This window comes from Spinacia oleracea, chromosome 4 (genome assembly GCF_020520425.1).
Source record: "Spinacia oleracea cultivar Varoflay chromosome 4, BTI_SOV_V1, whole genome shotgun sequence".
Taxonomy (NCBI): Eukaryota; Viridiplantae; Streptophyta; class Magnoliopsida; order Caryophyllales; family Amaranthaceae; genus Spinacia; species Spinacia oleracea.
The window spans coordinates 20,238,394-20,258,955 of NC_079490.1; the positions used below are offsets into that span (position 1 = coordinate 20,238,394).

General features: G+C 34.1%; 1 protein-coding gene and 1 long non-coding RNA gene across 7 annotated transcripts; one reads left to right on the forward strand and one right to left on the reverse strand.

The window, feature by feature from the left end:
• Positions 1-1,841: 1,841 nt before the first annotated feature.
• LOC130459664 (uncharacterized) lies at positions 1,842-8,174 on the reverse strand. 6 transcript variants are annotated; one of them, XR_008919228.1, is made up of 5 exons: positions 6,829-8,174; positions 6,300-6,371; positions 5,346-5,534; positions 4,340-4,453; positions 1,842-2,117 (listed from the first exon to the last, which is right to left on the reverse strand). It is a non-coding gene; the product is annotated as an uncharacterized lncRNA (long non-coding RNA). The 6 variants fall into 6 exon arrangements; XR_008919230.1 differs by lacking the exon at positions 1,842-2,117 and having other exon boundaries at positions 2,532-4,453; positions 6,829-6,962; positions 7,971-8,174; XR_008919229.1 differs by lacking the exon at positions 1,842-2,117 and having other exon boundaries at positions 2,532-4,453; positions 6,829-6,894; positions 7,024-8,174.
• A 9,287-nt stretch (positions 8,175-17,461) lies between these two features.
• Positions 17,462-19,468, forward strand: LOC110794692 (probable leucine-rich repeat receptor-like protein kinase At1g35710). The gene has a single exon (XM_021999658.2). It carries the CDS (start codon positions 17,462-17,464, stop codon positions 19,466-19,468), a length of 2,007 nt encoding a protein of 668 aa, XP_021855350.2.
• The last annotated feature ends 1,094 nt before the right edge of the window (positions 19,469-20,562 follow it).

Genomic DNA, 20,562 nt, shown 5'->3' on the forward strand with positions numbered 1-20,562 from the left:
TATATTGGTTGCAAAAGGTTACAGGCAAGTCCACGGTGTGGATTACGATGAAACCTTTTCACCAGTTGCAATGCTAAAGTCTATTCGGATAATGTTAGCAATCGCTGCATATTACGATTACGAAATATGGCAGATGGATGTCAAAACCGCTTTGCTTAAGAAATCAATCTACGGATTGAAGCAAGCATCAAGGAGCTGGAATATACGTTTTGATGAAGCAGTCAGCGACTTTGGTTTCATCAAGAACGCAGACGAATCTTGTGTATACAAGAAGGTCAGTGGGAGCAAAATTTCTTTTCTAGTATTATATGTCGATGACATATTACTTATCGGAAATGACATTCCTATGTTAAACTCTGTCAAGATTTGGCTTGGGAAATGTTTTTCGATGAAGGATCTAGGAGAAGCATAGTACATACTGGGCATCAAGATTTATAGAGATAGATCTAAGAAGATGATTGGACTCAGTCAAAGCACTTATATCAATAAGGTGCTTGAAAGGTTCAATATGGCAGACTCCAAGAGAAGCTACCTACCCATGTCTCATGGAATGACTCTAAGCAAGACTCAGTGCCCAAAAATACTAGATGAGCGCAGACGAATGAATGGGATTCCATATGTATCATTGATTGGTTCAATAATGTATGCTATGATATGTACACGCCCGGATATTGCGTACGCACTCAGTGCTACGAGCAGATACCAGTCCGACCCAGGAGAGGCACATTGGACTGCTGCCAAGAACAATTTGAAGTATCTGAAAAGGCACAAAGATGATTTCCTAGTCTATGGTGGAGATGATGAATTAATTGTTAAAGGCTATACGGACTCAAGTTTCCAAACCGACAAATATGATTTCAGATCACAGTCTGGGCTTGTCTTCTGCCTCAACGGAGGTGCAGTAAGCTGGAAAAGTGCTAAGCAAAGCACCATTGCGGATTCTACAACTGAAGCGGAGTACATTGCTGCACATGAAGCAGCAAAGGAAGCTATATGGCTAAGGAAGTTCATAGGTGAACTTGGTGTAGTCCCCTCCATTAAAGGACCAATAGCTCTTTATTGTGATAATAATGGAGCTATTGCACAGGCAAAGGAGCGTAGACACCACCAGAGAGTCAAGCATGTACTTCGTAGATTTCACCTTCTACGAGAGTTCGTTGAAAGAAAAGAAGTCGAGATAAGCAAGATTGGAACTGATGACAACATCTCAGATCCATTGACTAAACCTCTGCCGCAGGCGAAGCACAACTCGCACACTGCAGCTATGGGAATCAAGCATGTTGGAGAATGGCTTTAATGTCCTTATTTAATGTTTTAAAGTTTTAGAGTTTAATACTTTGTAAAACATTATTGGTTAATCATTCACATTAATGAATAGAATTCATTTTTCCATTTAATTCGTGGTTTATTAAATGATGAGTCCCTTCAATTTGACGATGTATTCAAGATAGACTGTCAGGACCAGTCCTGTGACTAAGAAACACTAGAGGAAAAACTTCATAAGTTGCTCTTAAAAGTGGCTTATAAGTTGCCCTTCGTAAGTGCCACCAATGGGGGGGTCACTTTTGTAAAATTATCAAAAGTTGCCCTTAACAATGGCAACTTATAATCTTATAAGGTGCCCTTGTTTGCAACAAGGGCAACTTATGTGAAACTTATAAGTTGCCCTTGCTGCAACAAGGGAAACTTATAAGCTTCACATAAGTTTCCCTTGTTGCAAACAAGGGCACCTTATAAGCTGCACATAAGTTGCTCTTGTTGCAAACAAAGGCAACTTTTGAGTTTTTATTTTTAAAAAAAAAAAAAAAAATCTGCAATATAATTTCTAATATTCTGCAATATAATTTCTGATTTTGCAATATAATTTCTGTTTCATCAGCTTGACATTCTCAAAAATGATATAAATTTTAAATTTCCAATAATATTACGGAATTAATTCAAATGTAATTAATTAAATCGATAAATAACAAATAATGTAAGAGTCACGGATAACTACAAGTCTGCTCTATTTATTACACTGAGGGTAGTTCACAATCGTTGAAGTAAGTAGCCCACTTGTCTCGAACTTCATCCAACTCCTCTTTGGTAAAGGTCCCCTCCCTTGGAGTTTTGAAAACCTTTAAAAGAACAACACACATGCAAACCAATAAATTAAATTAAGTTTCATCTGCGAAAACATAAATTATATTGGTCGCGTAATCAACTTTCTGAGTGTACTAAGATTCATTTCACGTTCTTTATGCACATCTAAGGCTCATTTGGCTCGATATAGATCATATTTGGCCAAAAATGACATTTTCGATCCCAAATATCAACAAATGAACCTAAGGAGACTTTCTAAATCTTTTTCATGATTCATATGATTAGTTATATGTTTATAAAACTCATTTCAAGTTCGTTATTCACGCATATGGGTCATTTGGGTCGATATAGGTCATTTATGGCCAAAAATGGCATTTTTGATACCAACTACCAACAAACGAACCTATTTCCACATTCTAACCCTTTTTCGTGATTCATATGATTAGTTATATGTTTATGAAACTCATTTCAAGTTCGTTATGCAAGCCTAAGGGTCATTTGGGTCGATATAGGCCATTTATGGCCAAAAATGGCATTTTAGATCCCAACTACCAACAAACGAACCTATTTTCATGTTCTAAACGTTTTTCATGATTCATATGATTAATTATATGTTTATAAGACTCATTTTAAGTTCATTATGCACGCCTATGGGTCATTTGGGTCGATATAGGTCATTTATGGCCAAAAATGGCATTTTCGATCCCAACTACCAACAAACGAACCTATATCCACATTCTAAACCTTTTTCATTATTTATATAATTATTTATATGTTTATGAAACTCATTTCAAGTTCGTTATGCAAGCCTAAGGGTCATTTGGGTCGATATAGGCCATTTATGGCCAAAATGGCATTTTCGATCCCAACTACCAATAAACGAACCAATTTCCATATTCTAAACGTTTTCCATGATTCATATGATTAGTTATATGTTTATAAGACTCCCTTTAAGTTCGTTATGCACGCCTATGGGTCATTTGGGTCGATATAGGTCATTTATGGCCAAAAATGGCATTTGCGATCCCAACTATCAACAAACGAACTTATATTCAAATTCTAAACATTTTAGTCAAATTCTAAACCTTTTGGTTCATTAGTTGAGAGTTGGGAGCGAAAACAACTATTTTAGTCAAAATATGACATATAACGATCAAACGAGCCTTAAATGTGCATAAATTGACCAAAGTAGATGAGAATGAGGATTGGCAACCTAATACTAAGTATTTTAAACATGTAAAGGGTTAAGAATTCCTATTTTGGTTCATTAGTTGAGACTTGGGAGCGAAAATGGCTATGTTAGTCAAAATATGACATGTAAGGATCGAACGAGCCTTAAATGTACATAAATTGACCAAAGTAGATGAAAATAAGGATTGGAAACCTAATACTAAGTATTTTAAACATGTAAAGGGTAAATAATTCCTATTTTGGTTCATTAGTTGAGAGTTGGGAGCGAAAACAACTTTTATAGTCAAAATATGACATGTAAGGATCGAAAGAGCCTTAGATGTGCATAAATTTACAAAAGTAGATGAGAATAAGGATTGAAAACCTAATACTAAATATATTAAACATGTAAAGGGGTAATAATTCCTATTTTGGTTCATGAGTTAAGAGTTGGGAGCAAAAACGGCTATTTTTTTCAAAATATGAAATGTAAGGATTGAACGAGCTTTAAATGTGCATAAATTGACCAAAGTAGATGAGAATGAGGATTGATAACCTAATACTAATTATTTTAAACATGTAAAGGGCTAAGAATTCTTATTTTGGTTCATAAGTTGAGAGTTGGGAGCGAAAACTCCTGTTTTAGTCAAAATATGACATCTAAGGATCACATCTTATCCCCCTCTTCCTAGTCCCTTCTACTTTTTTCTTTCCTTCGAACAAAACATTTGGCGCCTCGTACAAATATACTCATCTTTTCAAGGAATATGCTAACTTATCCTTAGATTTAGGCAAAGCCAATAACAGTAACGGTATTCGAGTTAATTCTACAATCACATAAATCATCATAACTAGCATTCGATGTTTTGATCAGATCAGTTGTTGATCTACTATTGCTGATCTGATCAGCAGCAGATCAGTAGCGGATCAGATCAGAGACTACTCATATCAGCTGATGATCTGCTGCTGATCTGATCAGCTTTTGATCTGATCTGCTGCTGCTGATCTGCTGCTGATCAGATCAGAAGCTGATCAGATCTGCTGCTAATTTACACTGCGATTACTGGCAAAAAGTGAAAAAGATTACATTGCATCAGGTGCCACTCCTGAACTGCCTGTAGGCTTTTGACCTGGTTCACAGCAGAGCCTCGCATCTTTTATCATGTTGCATGTCCTCTCAACCAAATGCCCTTGACATAAACTGCAAGTTGAAATATTACCAACCAACTTTATTAAAGGAGAGCAAATGGAACCAACATTAGCACAAAACTGAAAGCACGTAGTAACAACTTCACTAACTAAATCTTATTGCTTTAGCTTATTGATGCAAAGTTAGATGTAACTTAGTATTGATTAAACCTAATGTCTTTATCATCAACACGAGTTGGATTTAGATGGTTGTGAGATTCTCCATAAGGACATGATTTATCCACTGGAAATAAGTTCATCTGGTTGTTAGTAACTTTAGGATGTCGTTCTAATGTCTTTAATAGTGCATGATTCCATGAGCCTAGGTTTCATTGCATATTACAGAACTCATTAATACTCAAGAATGGTTATTAGAAACTAAACGACTCATCTTTTTTTTTCTATAGCTTTATCGTTTGATTATTGAGGTAGGGATTTATTAGATACATTGATTATATCCTTAGTTGCATTTACAGTGGTTATATCCTTAGTTGCACATTTGTGACGACTTGGCAGCGCGCTCCAGTGACAATTACCTACACCAGAAGAGGAAAAAGAGAGCAGTAGAGAATGAGGCCAAGGAAGCATTAAGAGGCAGCAGCAAGACAAGAAGCCAGAAGAGACATGTCAGGGTAGTTGGTAGTGTAGTGCAACTAAAATAGGGGAAAGGTAGTGCAGTAGTTTTCATTGTGTAATTTGTGTAGAGACTTTAGAGAGTAGTGACCTAAAGTCATTGTATTTGGAGATTGACAGCCTCAAGCTGTTATTTTGTATCCTGGTCTCTGTAACTCTCATCTTCATCAATCCAAAGCATTCAACTTCCCTATATTTGCTTACTGATTTTCTACAGGAACTTGTAAGTTTATCACAACATTGCAGAAGCATCATATGCATAAACAACATACCTGAACTCCCAGTATCTTTCCAGAATTTCCCAGATCAATCAAGAGCTTCCGCAGCTTCCCTCCACATCTGAATGCAACTACAAGTTCTATCGGAACTTGTTGGCAATTTGCAATTTGCTGATCCTATCGGAACTTACTTCACAGACCCGCTTGTTGTTATATGAAACTTGAACTGCAGATATACTGGTACTAGTTTTAAGGAATGATAAAAGTCTGTTAGCTGAGTAAAGATGCTTATTATTACAGAATTGCAACAGGAAGTAATGAGATTGTTAGTTGCAGAACCAGCAAGAAACAACTAATTAGCCCTACAGATTTTACCATAAAAGATTATGAGGGGATGGGAATTAGGTTTTACTGATGTTTGAGATTAAGATTGTTTTTTTTAATTAAACTATATTGCTTAAGAAGAGTTAGCACCAAAATAGAGTTTAATCGAGAACAAACTATCTTAGTCACAAACATAAACAACTTGCCTCTCACTGTCCACCAAAATATAACTTCTCAAAGGGTTATTTGGAAAAAAAATGATTATCTTTTCATGCTCACAATACCACAAGAAATCAAAAGCAGAAAATGGCATGAAAGACAAGCTTTCATTAATTAAGAAAACATGGAAGAACAGTTCTACAGGATTTCAATCACACCCCTTTACCATCATATATTAAGCATTGTTCCCTCCTTCAATTATTGGACTCCATAGGATACCAATGCTCTTACTTTACAGTTAAGACACAATGAAGTATTACTTTAGACACCAATGCATGTCATATTAGTAGTCTTTACAGGACACCAATGCAATTACGAAAACAATATTCTTAATAGTGTGCAATAACTAGGCAGAAAGTGCAGAATATAAGATGACAAGATAGAGAAAGGCAGGAAAGCAGTGGAGAAATTTGTACTTTCCGTCTATAGTTTAATGGGAATATCTAATTGATATTAAGTTATTACCTGATTCACTATCTCCGTCATGTGCTTCTTGTATCTGCATCTTTGCCATGTCTTCTTCCTCAAACCTCTCTCCTGCATCAAGCAATATACTTAGATATTTATACATATTGCTCTGAATCATCAATATAATATCTTGCAGTTCTTCTTCAGTAAACGTGTTCCCATACAAAAACTTGGCCTGTCATACATTGTAACGTGAGCCCAACAGATATAGACAAATTGCAATAAATTACTATGAGCCTTATTTTCATCCATAACATAGATAAGAAAACTGAACTTCATTCAGAAAAGTTCTCGATCAAGTTTGGGCATTTGACCTTCGAACTTACAAAAACCTCTTAAATCTTAATGCTATCAAAAGCAATGGTTTTTGCGGGCACTTGATTTTTCAATCAGCAACAAAAGAGATCCCACTAAATCAAAAACTTAAATACTTTGTGATAAGCAAGCCTCGAGAGTTTACTGGTGTTACATGCAATCAAACTGAAAAACTTTCTTCAGAAATTGAACATGAATCACTCGTACATACCTGTTTGATGATTGTGCTAGTTCCAGACCCCTCAAGTCCGAGAAGAAGAAGTTTCTGCGTTCTTTTCTGTTCAAAATATGTTGGCACAACAACACCATAATTACTTGCCCCATCCCTAACTCCATGAGATTGGCCTTGGGGAAAAGGCAAAGAGAACAATGCACACCCTTAAATAAAAACGGCTAAAATACTCACATACTGGTAATGTAGTTTTACTTTCTCATGCTAAAATAACTCTCACTTAATTAGCTATCCCATTGGTTCTTGGACCAGCAACAACTGCGTTCCAATTCCCTCTAGATAAAAGCTAAGATCATATTCATTTTCAAAAACTGCATTTCCAAATAGAATGAGGTTCATATCAATCCTTGAAAGCTTTGAGTATAATGCATAGCCTTTCAACTGAACAGAAGTGGCAACAGTGGAACAACTAGAAACCTAAGATTTTCCTATTCACCACCAGATATCTATTCACCAATTCTAATAAATGTTTGCAATGTTCTTCACAAGGGTCAAAGGCAAAGTATCAAACCATGACCGTTCAACCCGAAAAACTTCACTGATTCAGGCAATCAAGCAATGTATTCCATAAACGCCGAGCAGTAATAGAAATCAATTCAAAAAACGTCTCAAAAACTTCAACACAATACATGTTTCCCCGACAACACAGTGTATAATGTACATGGATATCCACCAACAAAACCCAAAACAAACACACAAAATACCTCTCTTCAAAAACAAGAGCATAGGGGCACAAATCAAATAAAAAAGTAGCAAATTCAAATCACACAAATCAATTAAATGTATAAGGGAAATCACAAAACAAAACCCACCAAATAAATACCCAAAATCAAATAGAGCAACAATCCTACGATACCCACAATCTACATTGGATCTACAATGATCCCAAATCAACAAAAAATGCCAAAGTTCTCAAAAAAAATGACTATAACCCAGCTAAAAGGAGAGGCAGATCGCCAAAATTCCAAAACCCAGAAAAATCAGATCAAATTTCAAATACTTGATAAAGTTTCAGGCATCAAAATGATCTGGGAAGGCATATAATATAACAAACATGTTGAAATCATATTCATTTATTACGACTATAAAGCTGAATAGTAATTTGAAAAAGTGTGACATACCCCCAGTAGTGAGTTGACACTTTGTGATTCAGAGGGTCAAAGCGTCGATCGGAGGAGAGAGGGCGGCGTTTTCTGGGTGTGAAAAGAGAGACGTTTCTGAAGAAACAACGGGGCGGGCAAGTAACGTGAAGAAAGGTGGTCGGCGAAACCAGACGGTGAAGAGAGGAAGAGAAAGGTGAAGGGGAGCAAAATGTTTTTTTTGGGCAAAAGTTGCGCTTCACGTTTTGGTTGGAAATCTTTTTTTAATTTTTTTTAATTTTTTAATTTTTTATTTGTTAAAGGTTGCCCTTGTTTGATAAGAGCAACTTTTGATGAGCCACTTATGAGGATTTTTCCTCTAGTGAAATGTCTATCAAGTGAACTTGAATGTCAAAAGTTGAAAATGGTCTCTGGTCGGAGTTTTCTATAAGTATGGACGCATAGAAAACGTTAGACGACTAGAATGCAAGATGACTAGTAGTTCTGTTTCTTGAACTATGTGGACATGGCAATGTCGTAATCATTTGCATAGATACTTACTTTGGGAAGACTAGTATCGGACAGACCTATGAAACTTTACTGTAAGAGATGAAAATCTGTCATAAGTAAATTTCATTAAAATTATTAGACACTAATCCTCAATACCTGAGTGATTTGAGATTACTTGTTTGAGAACTGCTTACTTTGACGTTGTCAACCGTCGCACCGTAAAAGGAGGCTATAAAGGCAACGCTCGGGTAATCACCTATCAAACGAAGTCTAATCTCAAGATCGCAAGATTGGGATTGTCCTCCCATAAATCGGGATGAGATGCTGAAAGTTGTACAAGGCCACTCGGAGAGCTAGAAACTGTAAAATGCATGGCCGTGCTCAGATGAATCATAGGCTATGATTATCTGTTTATTTGATCAGTTGAACTCTGAAACCGAGAAACACCTCTGGACATAATAAGGATGACAACTCTTACCTTATGTTTAAGAGCAAGCATCAAGTGACAAAGGAATTAGGAAATGCACACTTGTCCCTAAGGACAAGTGGGAGACTAGAGGAAATAATTCCCTTGGTCCAAGTACGCATTTAATGGTAAGTCTAATAAAATGCGGTTCAATATTAATTATACAAGTTAATAATTCAGTGAGATCAAGTGAACTGTATGCCTAGCTAGAGGCCGCTTCAGTTCAAGTGGATTAATGATATTAATCCACAACTTACTCTTGACTGAACCCGTAGAGTCACACAAATAGTACGTAAACGGATCAAGTATTTAATTGCATTAAATACTCCATCTATGGATATTCGGAATCGACGGATCTTGGTTTCAGTGAGAGCTGAGATCGTCAAAGGCAAATAAATGAATACTCCGGAAACGATGATATTGCCGGAAACGGAAATATGGATCGTATATTATCCAAGTCGTAGATGTTGCCGGAAACGGAAACATGGTACGTATCGGAAAATATTATCGGAAATGGAAATATTGCCGGAATCTGAAATATTGCCGGAAACGGAAATATTGTCGGAATCGGAAATATTATCGGAATTGGAAAAATAATTCCGGAAACGAAAATATTAAATATTCGTTCGAAACGGGAATTAATTCCGGAATCGGAAATGTTAAATATTGTTCGTATCGGAAATGAATTCCAGAATCGGGGAATTAATCGGAAGCGCGTCGTACGAATTAGCATCGGACGAGCTTGCTAGACAAAGGCCCAACGCAAAGCCAGGCCCACGTCCAGCAAGCATGGCGCGCCACACAAACAGCCCAAGGCTACGCCAGGCCCACCGCAAGGCAGGCCCAGCGCGCGCCTAGGCTGCGGCAGCTTCGTGGGCTTCGTAGATAGCTCCGTGGGCTTTGCGCGGGCATGGCCTGCGCGCATGCGGGTCATGTGAGTGTGAGTGTTTGTGCTTCCGTACGAAACCTAAATCGTGTAGGATTCGTTTAATGATTAAATTCCTATTCCTAATGGATAAATTAATTAATAGAGTTTTAATTAAATTCTAGTTAATTAATTCGTTTCCTAGTAGGATTTCAATACCTTTTCCATACCCTATAAATATGTGATTAATGCTCACAATTTATAACGAGTTTCAAGTATTCAAAAGAGATAAGCAAAAAATTCAGTCACTTATTTGCCTCACATTAGCCGAAAATTATAGTACCTTAAGGGCGATTTTAGTTAGTCAAACCTAAGGCGGATCTGGACGTGCTGTGGACTTTCTATGGAGGGACGACACTTGGAGTCCTAAAGACTTGTTCTTGTTCGGTTCGGGCTCAGCAACGGAGGGCACGCTACAAAGAGTATGCATCCTAATGATGATAATTGTTATGTGGCAATTAATTTGGATTCCTGACTTTAATGGTTTTTCCGCATGATTTATATTCATTTATATGTATCATAACCTAACAGCTCTCGCGGTGATATTGTGTGAAACGACAGAGAGTGAGGGAGGGTAAGAGGAAGAAGGTTAACTGATGCTTTTGCTATTCCTTTTATTTACCTTATCGTCACTTGATTTACTACATGTGTTAATCTCGGAGATTACCTCGGAAAATTCCGATTTAAGGGCCTTGTATATTTATCGGTCAAATATGAGACAAAATCTAATTTCAAGTGGGTTAAAGTGAATAGAGTGTTCAAGTGATGCTGCTTTACGAGTTGAAAAGTCCCGTGAAATGGGACAAAATCTAACTTCAAGTGGGTTTTCATTGAATGGTCTTTAAGAAAATTAAGAATAAGTAATTGTCGATCAGCTGGGGCACAACTTGGCACACCGTGGTTACAAGAGAAGCTACTCAAAGTATCATGATTCATGACCCCTGTTGCTAGTAATTGTGGCCATCTCTGTATAAATTTATGCAGCAGCAGCGTCATAAGGTCTAAATGACTAAATGAGCCTACACATTTGTGAACAACTTTGATCAAAGATCGTTTATTAAGAAAGTCAACAAGTTGGAATAAATATTTGAGGCTCATTTACGAGCTTTGCTCAAACAACATTGTGTTAGACTCGTTAGTGTTCATAAACATCTCGTTTATAACTCGTTAATAGCTCATATATTTTAATAGAATAATATAAAAGCTATATCTGTTCATATCTCAATTTCTCTTTTTCTTCATAAAATGAGGATGAGTTGCAAACCCCATTTGTTAAAGCTCGTTCGATTTAGAGCTCGAGCTTGAAGTACAAATAAGCAAGCTCATGCCGATGTCGAACAAATTTTTTACTAAACAAGCTTAGCTCGAACAAAGTAATTAAAGAGTCGAACACTGATATTTGTTAACAAGCTTAGCTCGACAAAGTTAATACTCAGCTTAACAAGCAGCAGATTCATAAATTATGTTTAATAATGTTAAACTTCGGATAAAATTTACCGATCTCTCCTTACTCCCCTCCCGCTCTCAAACCCTAGCCTCTAATAGCGAATCTCGAAGGAGCTTCCGTCGACTTTTGTCGGTGAAAAGTCCCAATCTTTTTATTTTGTTGGTTTTTCCTTTAATTTTGTTTGTGTTTTTTAGGGTTATGATAGTGCTTCCTCCTTGTGCGAGAAACTTTTCTCCCTTGAAAGACAGGGTTTTTCTTCTCCTTTTAGGCATAATTTTTCTTAGATTAGAGGATCCTAAATTTCTGGCGTACGAGGAGAAAATGTTATTTAATTTCGCAGATGGAAATTTGTATGGTGTCGCAACGTATATATGTTCTACATCTACAATCAATTGTTCTCATATAATTCAACTTCAAACTACATTAGATCAAAAGACCACCTCGTTGAAGGTTATACCAAACAACGATTTGTAAGAGGGTATACAAGATGTTCGACGTGTAATGATCTTAGTTTTGCAAAAAAATGAATTTTATTTGATTCGATTTGTTAGGTAATTGATAATTCAGATGTCTTTTATAGATTTCGTATAACATTTTATTAATGAATTCATTTTTTGTTTTTTAAAAAAAAAAATTGAACTTAAGTAGATAAAGTTTTATTCAAAGTAAAACTAAGAATTAGTCAAGTACTAGGTTAAGTCCCGTGCGACGCACGGATGGGATAGATTTCGTATAACATTTTATTAATGAATTCATTTTTTGTTTTTTTTTTTTAAAAAAATTGAACTTAAATAGATAAAGTTTTATTCAAAGTAAAACTAAGAATTAGTCACTCACCATGTTAAGTCTCGTGCAACGCACGGATGGGACTAAATAATTTATTTATTCTATTATGACTAATTTATTTAAAATATTTTTTTTATAAAACAAAATCATATAAAATTTTATTGTGGGTTGTTAGAAAATTAGAGAATTTTATTATTTATTCAAATTATAAAGTGATTAGTGCAATCTTAGGTGTTTAGGTTTCGACAAAAATACTTAAGTTAGGGAAAAAAATTATCATACCTTTATCAGGTAATTATTTCTTTTAAAATTGAATGATATCCATAATTGTAACCATACCCGTACCCGCTACATAAAATGGAAGAAAATAATAATAATAATAATAAATGCTTGTTTGGGTATGGACATATATTAACACATAATTTTTTAAAAAAAACTATCATAAAAATTGTGATTATCCATTACTGACATATATTTTTCAAATTAGTATTATTATATTATGTTAATTCTTGTTATAATACACATAAAACCGTAATTTTGAAAAAACAAAATAAGAAAAAATTATCAAGAAATTAGATATTTCAAAAGATTCTTTCATTTAAATTTTATTGAAAAAAAGAAGTTAATGACACACCAGGAGATGACATGTGTCATTCCTAGTGTGTCTTTTAGTATGTAGTACTAGTATAGTACCCGTGCGATGCACAGTTTATGATCTAAATATTAATTTTGCATGAAATCTAAACTATAATTATATACAATTGTCTTCTAAATAAATCTTATAGATATTCTTCTAATTAAAACCAAATCTATCACATTTGACGAAATTTTGTGGGAGACCCTCCTATTCCATACAAAGATTATTTTGAACCCCATTCATCACCATGTCAAACATAAAGTATTTTCACTTACCTTTACTTTGATAATCTTACCATCTAATACTGGATATACCATCTACCAATTATCCGATCAATTAACACCTACATACACCATCTACTTTATTCAGGTAAGGATTACTCCGAAGTGGGGAGCATGTGGAAGATGGTCCCTCCATTTCCATGCCAGCTTTAAAATGTCATCTCCATCCTCACTACCCAACGATAGTATATGGAACTCATTCCCATCCCAACCCCAACCACTGCCTAGCGGGGTACTAAACAAAAGTCATCCCCGCTCCTTCACCATCCAGATATCCACACCCGGCTCAAACTCACCCCTAAATCAAGCAAATTTATTTTGTTTGGTAGGAGAGTTTTGAATTTTAAAACACTGTTCTTTTCTCTTATTTAATCCGGTTGTCTGATTCGAGTTATTGAGTAAATAAACAGAATATATAATATGCAAGTTAGTAGTGAAAAGATGTAGATATATTCATAATTAATAAGATGAAAGATAACATAGGCAGGCGGTTCCAGACTAAGGCTTTGTTTTGTTCACCTTATTTCAAAAATAAGTCCAGATAAGTTCACATAAGTTCATATAATTTCAAATAAGATATGTTTTGGAAAAATAAGGGTTGACTAAGTAGAATTTATAACTAAAATAAGTTGTGATAAGTTCTAATAAGTTTAGGTAAGTTCAGATAAGATAAGTTCATAAAAAATAAGTGAAAATCAGGTGAATAGAACGCAGTACCCCCTAAAATCCATCATCGCTTGACATATACATTTTTATCCCTATAATCCACCGAGGCGAGACGCACGATTTACGTATCAAAAAGTTAATTTCGTACAAAATTTTATACATAAATGATATTGCATTCGTGACATTAATCTATTATTCTACAGTTAAAAAATATTATTAACAATAACTTAACAAAGCCTTAATGCGGAGAGTGTTCTTTAAGTAATTTTATATCAAATATAGTCCATGATTCATCTTAAACACCACCTTTTAATTCTATACTAATCCTTATATTTTTTTAGCATATATTTATTGATATTAATTCGTTATTTAAAAATAATTCTTAAACTATTCCATCCATCCCAATTTAAAGCGTTCACATATCATGACACATAATTTTACTATAATTGTTGAAATGTGGTTCTCAATATTTTATATTGTGAAGGTAGGTAGAAAGAAAGATAGATATTTTTTATTCCATTGAGTGAGAGTGAGTATGGACCCTAGGTTATAGTAGATGAAAAAATAGAAGTAATTATACAATTGTGTCCATTTTCAAAAATACTAACATCTCAAACTAAATTGGACTTCATGAATATAATGCATATATCATATATGACTATATATAACCATAGTCTACCAATTGTAGAATTTGATTTTGGTCATATTTTTCATAGTTTGAGGAAGCACGTACCAATTTTATATACTCGATAAGATATATTTCGTTTTATAGATAAATCGGTAATGTTATAAGTATACTCTGTATTTTAGTAATGTTAAATGTTTTAATTTCACCAGTATTATTATTTGTAGAACTGAATATTTAAATATGTTCAAAATGCTATCAATTTTTCTTGTAATGTTAAAATGTTTTTTATTTTTTATTACCATACTCATATGTTACTTTTGAAATTGATTTTTTTAAAAGAATATATAGAAAATTTACTTTTTATTTAGAAATTTCAAAAGATATTTTTCATGAAGTGTTTATTACTATATATTATTTGGTATACATCATAATCAATAGTTTATAGAAATGAGACGATTTTTAGAAATTAGTATATTATTCATAGAATCTTAATGCATTATTTAAGTAATGTTATAATATTATAAGATATAGAATACGAAGTAGTATCCATATTTTTTTTATTATTATTATTTTCAAAAATTATGACGTACTTTTGAAAAAAAAATGAGAGCACGATGTATTAGTTGTGAATGCATCAACTTGCTTGTTTAATACGTAGTACGTAGTTAAATACTCTATACTTCGTAATATATAAGTTACATTATATTTTTCTTGTTCTTGTAAGCTATGTATAATTATTCAATGTTGTATAATATCACATTTAATAGTTGTATTTCTTAAGACGAATCTATTTTTTAAAATGTTATATTACGTACAAGATATTATACATTCTTATTTATATTTGGTCATTTTAAACTTGTTTGAAATCATAATTACTTAAGGTTAACAAAATAATACTCCGTAGATCATTATATTAGGAAACTTTTGTTAAGTATGACAAAGTAATAGAATTATTATATGCTTCCAAATATTCCGCATATGAAAACATGGATTTGTAAAAGATATTGATTACCTTAAAGAATTATTTGATATATATGTAAATTATAAACACTTGATAGTGACACGTGTAAGCTTTACATCGAGCGTCATGTGTTTTAATAGAGTATATATAGATATAGATCTTAATTATGAAAAATCAGATAAATTCACATATTAGATGAGATCGGATCAGAAAAAATAAATTCAGATTAGATCATGAGAAATAAAGTGAACTAAACGGGGTCTTAGTCTACATTATTTAATCATCTACGTTTATATTTGTCGTCCACCCAATCTAAAATCCAAACTTGTTCCATCATCAATTATAATGTAGCATTTACATATATAGAACCGATATAAATATAACTCAATATATTTTGTAATCTATAAAGTAATTACTCCGTATTTAGTTTTTTTTTATAGCTTTGTTAGAATTCCTAATTGTGTAAACATATGATATCAGCATATACATAGAATGTTTTATTATTTAAATATTCTTTGAAATATTTAGTGTAACTAATAACTTATTACATAATTAGATATTTGACGTATTAGATATTTGAAATAATTAGATATTTGACATATTTATTTTTAATAGTTTTTTTTAATATTATAAGAGAAGCGAATCAATGAGTGACATTTGTCATCACCACATTTATTTCCTATCTTTTAGTATATTATATAGATATATAGATTGCTTATGCACTTTTTCCTTGATGTTTAGTGAGTAATAAGGAAGGAAATCTCTTAATTATGTAGTGTATATACACCAAACACCCCTTATATATGTACAACATTAAATAAATTCAGATCAGATCAGATCGGAAAAAATAAATTCAAATCAGATCATGAGAAATAAAGTAAACTAAACGGGGCCTTAGTCAACATTATTTAATCATCTACGTTTATATTTGTCGTCCACCCAATCTAAAATCCAAACTTGTTCCATCATCAATTATAATGTAGCATTTACATATATAGAACCGATATAAATATAACTCAATATATTTTGTAATCTATAAAGTAATTACGGAGTATTTAGTTTTTTTTATAGCTTTGTTAGAATTCCTAATTGTGTAACATATGATATCAGCATATACATAGAATGTTTTATTATTTAAATATTCTTTGACATATTTAGTGTAACTAATAATTAGATATTTGACGTATTAGATCTTTGAAATAATTATATATTTGACATTTTTTTTTAATATTTAAGAGAGGCGAATCAATGAGTGACATTTGTCATCACCACATTGATTTCCTCTCTTTTAGTATATTATATAGATTGATGTTGACTAGAGCTGTCAAAAATCGACCCGACCCGAAAACCGACCCGAACCCGACCCGAAAATACTGGGTCCTGAACAAGATTTTGTGGCCCGTAACCCGATTTTATCCGAACCCGAACAACCCGAAAAGGAATGGGTCAAAACCCGACCGAACCCGTTTTAGACCCGACCGATTGAAAATCATTGTATTTATAGCAATAAATGAGATTATGAGAAAATTTAAGCATAAAAGACACGTTGTTTTTACTATTGTTCTGTGTAATATGATTTTAATTTGAATTATACGCCATTTTATGATTGAATTTGACAAAATATAAACTTTCGTAGGAAAATTTGTTAACTTGTGCCAATATTTTGTATATTTTTCACCTAAATTAATGAAAATATAATGCGCGTTTTAAAATCTCTCAACCCGTTGGGTCGACCCGAACCCGAAAGTTCTGGGTCTTGAACAAGCATTTGTAAACCCGAACCCGAAAGTGACCGACCCGATTCAACCCGAACCCGAAAGTAAATTTTTACAACCCGACCCGACCGACCCGTTTGACAGGTCTAAAATTGTTGACAGCTCACAGATCAGTTAACTCTATGCACTAACAACGTCAATTTTACGTCGAAAAGGCTACATATACCCTCTGGGTATGGAATAGTGCCATACCCTGGGCTGTGATTGGTTTAGATTTATAAATACCATGTGGGGTTGCTATTTTAGATTTAAATTTAAATCCTATGTGGAACTGCTTGTGTAAAAACAACCAATGGGAGCCCAGGGTATGGCAGTATTCCATACCCAGTGGGTATATGTATCAGCTTCCCAATTACGTTACAGTTACCACTTACAACATATTTGCGCCTATAAATAGACAAGTGATAAGTAGGAACTAAATGCAATACTCATATTTCAATAAGGAGTAATCATGAAAACCATTAAAAATCCTTATCTTACTCTGATATTCCTAACAATCTTACTCCGTCCTCTTCTGATAGAATCCTGCAATGCCATAGATGAAGAGGCATTGCTTGATTTCAAGCAGAGGATTGAGTATGAGACTAGAGGCAACCTAGCAACATGGGTCGCCAAGACCGACTGTTGTGCAACCTGGTATGGTGTCAAATGTGATGCTGCCAACGGAAGGGTTGTTAACCTCTCCCCATTCCGATCTCGAACCTTTGCGCAAAAATTCGACTCTGTCAACCTAAACGGTACACTCTCTCCTTTTCTTGGCAATCTTACATATCTTCGTGTCCTTGACCTTTACCTTTTTCAACAATATTACGACCTTGAACCCAGCGGGTTTAGAGGTCCCATCCCACCTCAACTAGGCCATTTATCACAGGTGACCACAATTTCTCTTGCTTCAAACTTGTTCACTGGTTCAATACCAATATCATTTGCTAAACTCCATAAGTTGAAATCTCTTGATCTTTCTCTTAATAGGCTCTCCGGAACTATACCATCCTCATATTTTCAATCAATCAAGTCACTCTCTATATTGCGTTTATTCCGTAATAATATCTCTGGCTCAATACCATCTTCCATCTTAAACCTGATCTCACTACAGGAACTCGACCTGAGCAGTAATTCATTCTCTGGTGGTATACCAAATAGTATTGGCAAACTTACACAACTCACATCTATAGACTTGTCAAATAACCAGTTCAAAGGAAGTATACCTGATAGTATTGACAAACTAAAGCACCTCACATCTCTAGATTTATCATATAACCAATTTAATGGAAATATACCTGATAGTATTGGCAAACTAAAGCACCTCGTAGTTCTAGGTTTATCATATAACCAGTTTAATGGAAATATACCAGATTCCCTAACTGAACTCTCCCAATTACAATTTTTAGCCTTTACACATAATAAACTCACTGGACAAATACCAAATTCCATAGGAAAACTCTCCAATTTGAACTATATTCAACTTAACGAAAATGAACTCACTGGACCCATTCCTAATTCCATTGGCAACCTTGTGTCCTTAGAATCTTTGGATTTGAGTTATAACAACTTGAGTGGTGTTGTACCATATTCCATTGGCAATCTCGTCAAAATGACTAGTATTAGTTTAGAGAACAATAGGATCACTGGAAAGTTGCCTTCGAGTATAGGAAATCTATCCACAATAAGCTCAATGGTATTATCAAATAACCATTTTGTTGGCGAAATACCTTCAAGTTTTGGCAATTTCAAGGACCTCCATTATTTGAATTTGTCAAACAATCAACTCAGTGGCCTGTTCCCTCCTCAACTTTGTCAGGAAAATATACTAAACCTGGATTTATCGAGAAATCAACTAACAGGAAAGTTGCCTTCTTCGATAGGGAACATGAGATCCTTACTGTTCCTTAATATATCCAATAATAGATTTTACTCTGAAATTCCAGTAGAATATTTGAATCTCACAAGTCTCTATGTCCTTGATATTCACTCAAACAATTTCTCTGGTTCCTTGAATACGATCTTTGATAAAGAAGGATCAAGCTACAATTCCATCGACTTGTCTTGCAATAGATTCACTGGTCCAATTGACAAAAACATAGGTATAATGTACTCTTTGAACTACATGGATTCGTTGATCTTGTCCAATAATCCGTTGGAAGGATTCATACCAAATTCGATACGCTTTATGTCCCAGTTACGAGTTTTGGAGATGGCGAATAACCAATTAACAGGAAAAATTCCCCGAGACCTTGGGAAAGCTGAGTCCCTAACGAAGATTTTACTGTCTGGTAACAAGTTGACTGGAAGTATTCCAGCCCAAGTTTTGAATTCCAAGGAGCTGCAAGTATTCGATGTCTCAATGAATCAGCTTAAAGGAAGAATTCCACCCCATAACTTAACTATTCCTGCTTCTGCATTTTCGCATAATCTTGGCCTTTGTGATGCTCCCCTTCCTCCCTGTAAATATTTGTAATATGTATGTATTTTGTTCTTGTTTTTCCCTGCCTTCAATTGTAATATGTCTCTTGTAATCTTCTGTCTTTTAAGATATTGCAATATTTTCCTTTTACGAAAGTTTCATGTTTTTGTTAAAAATTTTACTTATTCGTAGGGGTGAGCACAATAGGGTACCATCTCAAATTTTCATGAACCGAAACCAAAATCGTAACTGGAACCAGAACCTGTTGCAATAGGTACTGGTTCAGGTACCCTTTAATTTTACCATTTTAAATTAATTATTGTTAATTTATTGAAAAAATATCTACTTTGTGATTTGGGTTTTGATTGTTTTATAGCTTGGCCTTAAGTTGCAATTACGTGTTTATATTTTTCAAAAATTAGCTCGGTTTGTTTTATGTTTTGGGCATATGAAGAAATTTTATATGGTTCTCTTCTTTCATTCGGGTACTCCATGTTAGAATTATTGTGTACAGGGTACCCATTCCAAAAATTGAGAACATGAACATGTTGCAACAAATTCTCAAATTTGTTATCCAAAACCTGAACATCAGGTTTCGTTTCCGATTCAGGGTACCCTAACTTTTTGCTCACTCGTACTTATTTGTGCATGATTTGTCCATTGTTTTGTTTGGTTGTTAGAAGATTGGCCAGATCCATTTTAGAGGTTTGACCAATTCAATCCTCTATTCTAAGCAGGCCCGGCCCTAGGGGGTAGGCAAGGGGTGAGACCGCCTAGGGCCCAAGGCGGAAAGGGGCCCAAAATTATAGCATGTCCAGTAAATTAGTATTAGTAATACACATTAAATACACATGTTATTTCCTTAGCTTATTGGTAGAAAGTAGGTGGTAATGTTTTGATACCTATCATAGGTCTAGGGTTCGACTCCCCTCTATGTCTTTATTATTTTGTTTATTCGTTCCTTCATTGTTTTTCTTGTTGACTTCCTTTATTCGCTCAACTCTTTTCTTTTTTTAACTTTGTCAATATTTTTATTTTTGTGTTTGTTAGCTTGTTTATGTAATTTTTTATTTAAATTTATTTTTTAGCAACTAATTTTCTCATTTATAATACTTTGTACGTATAGTGTCTCAATTATTCAAACCCTT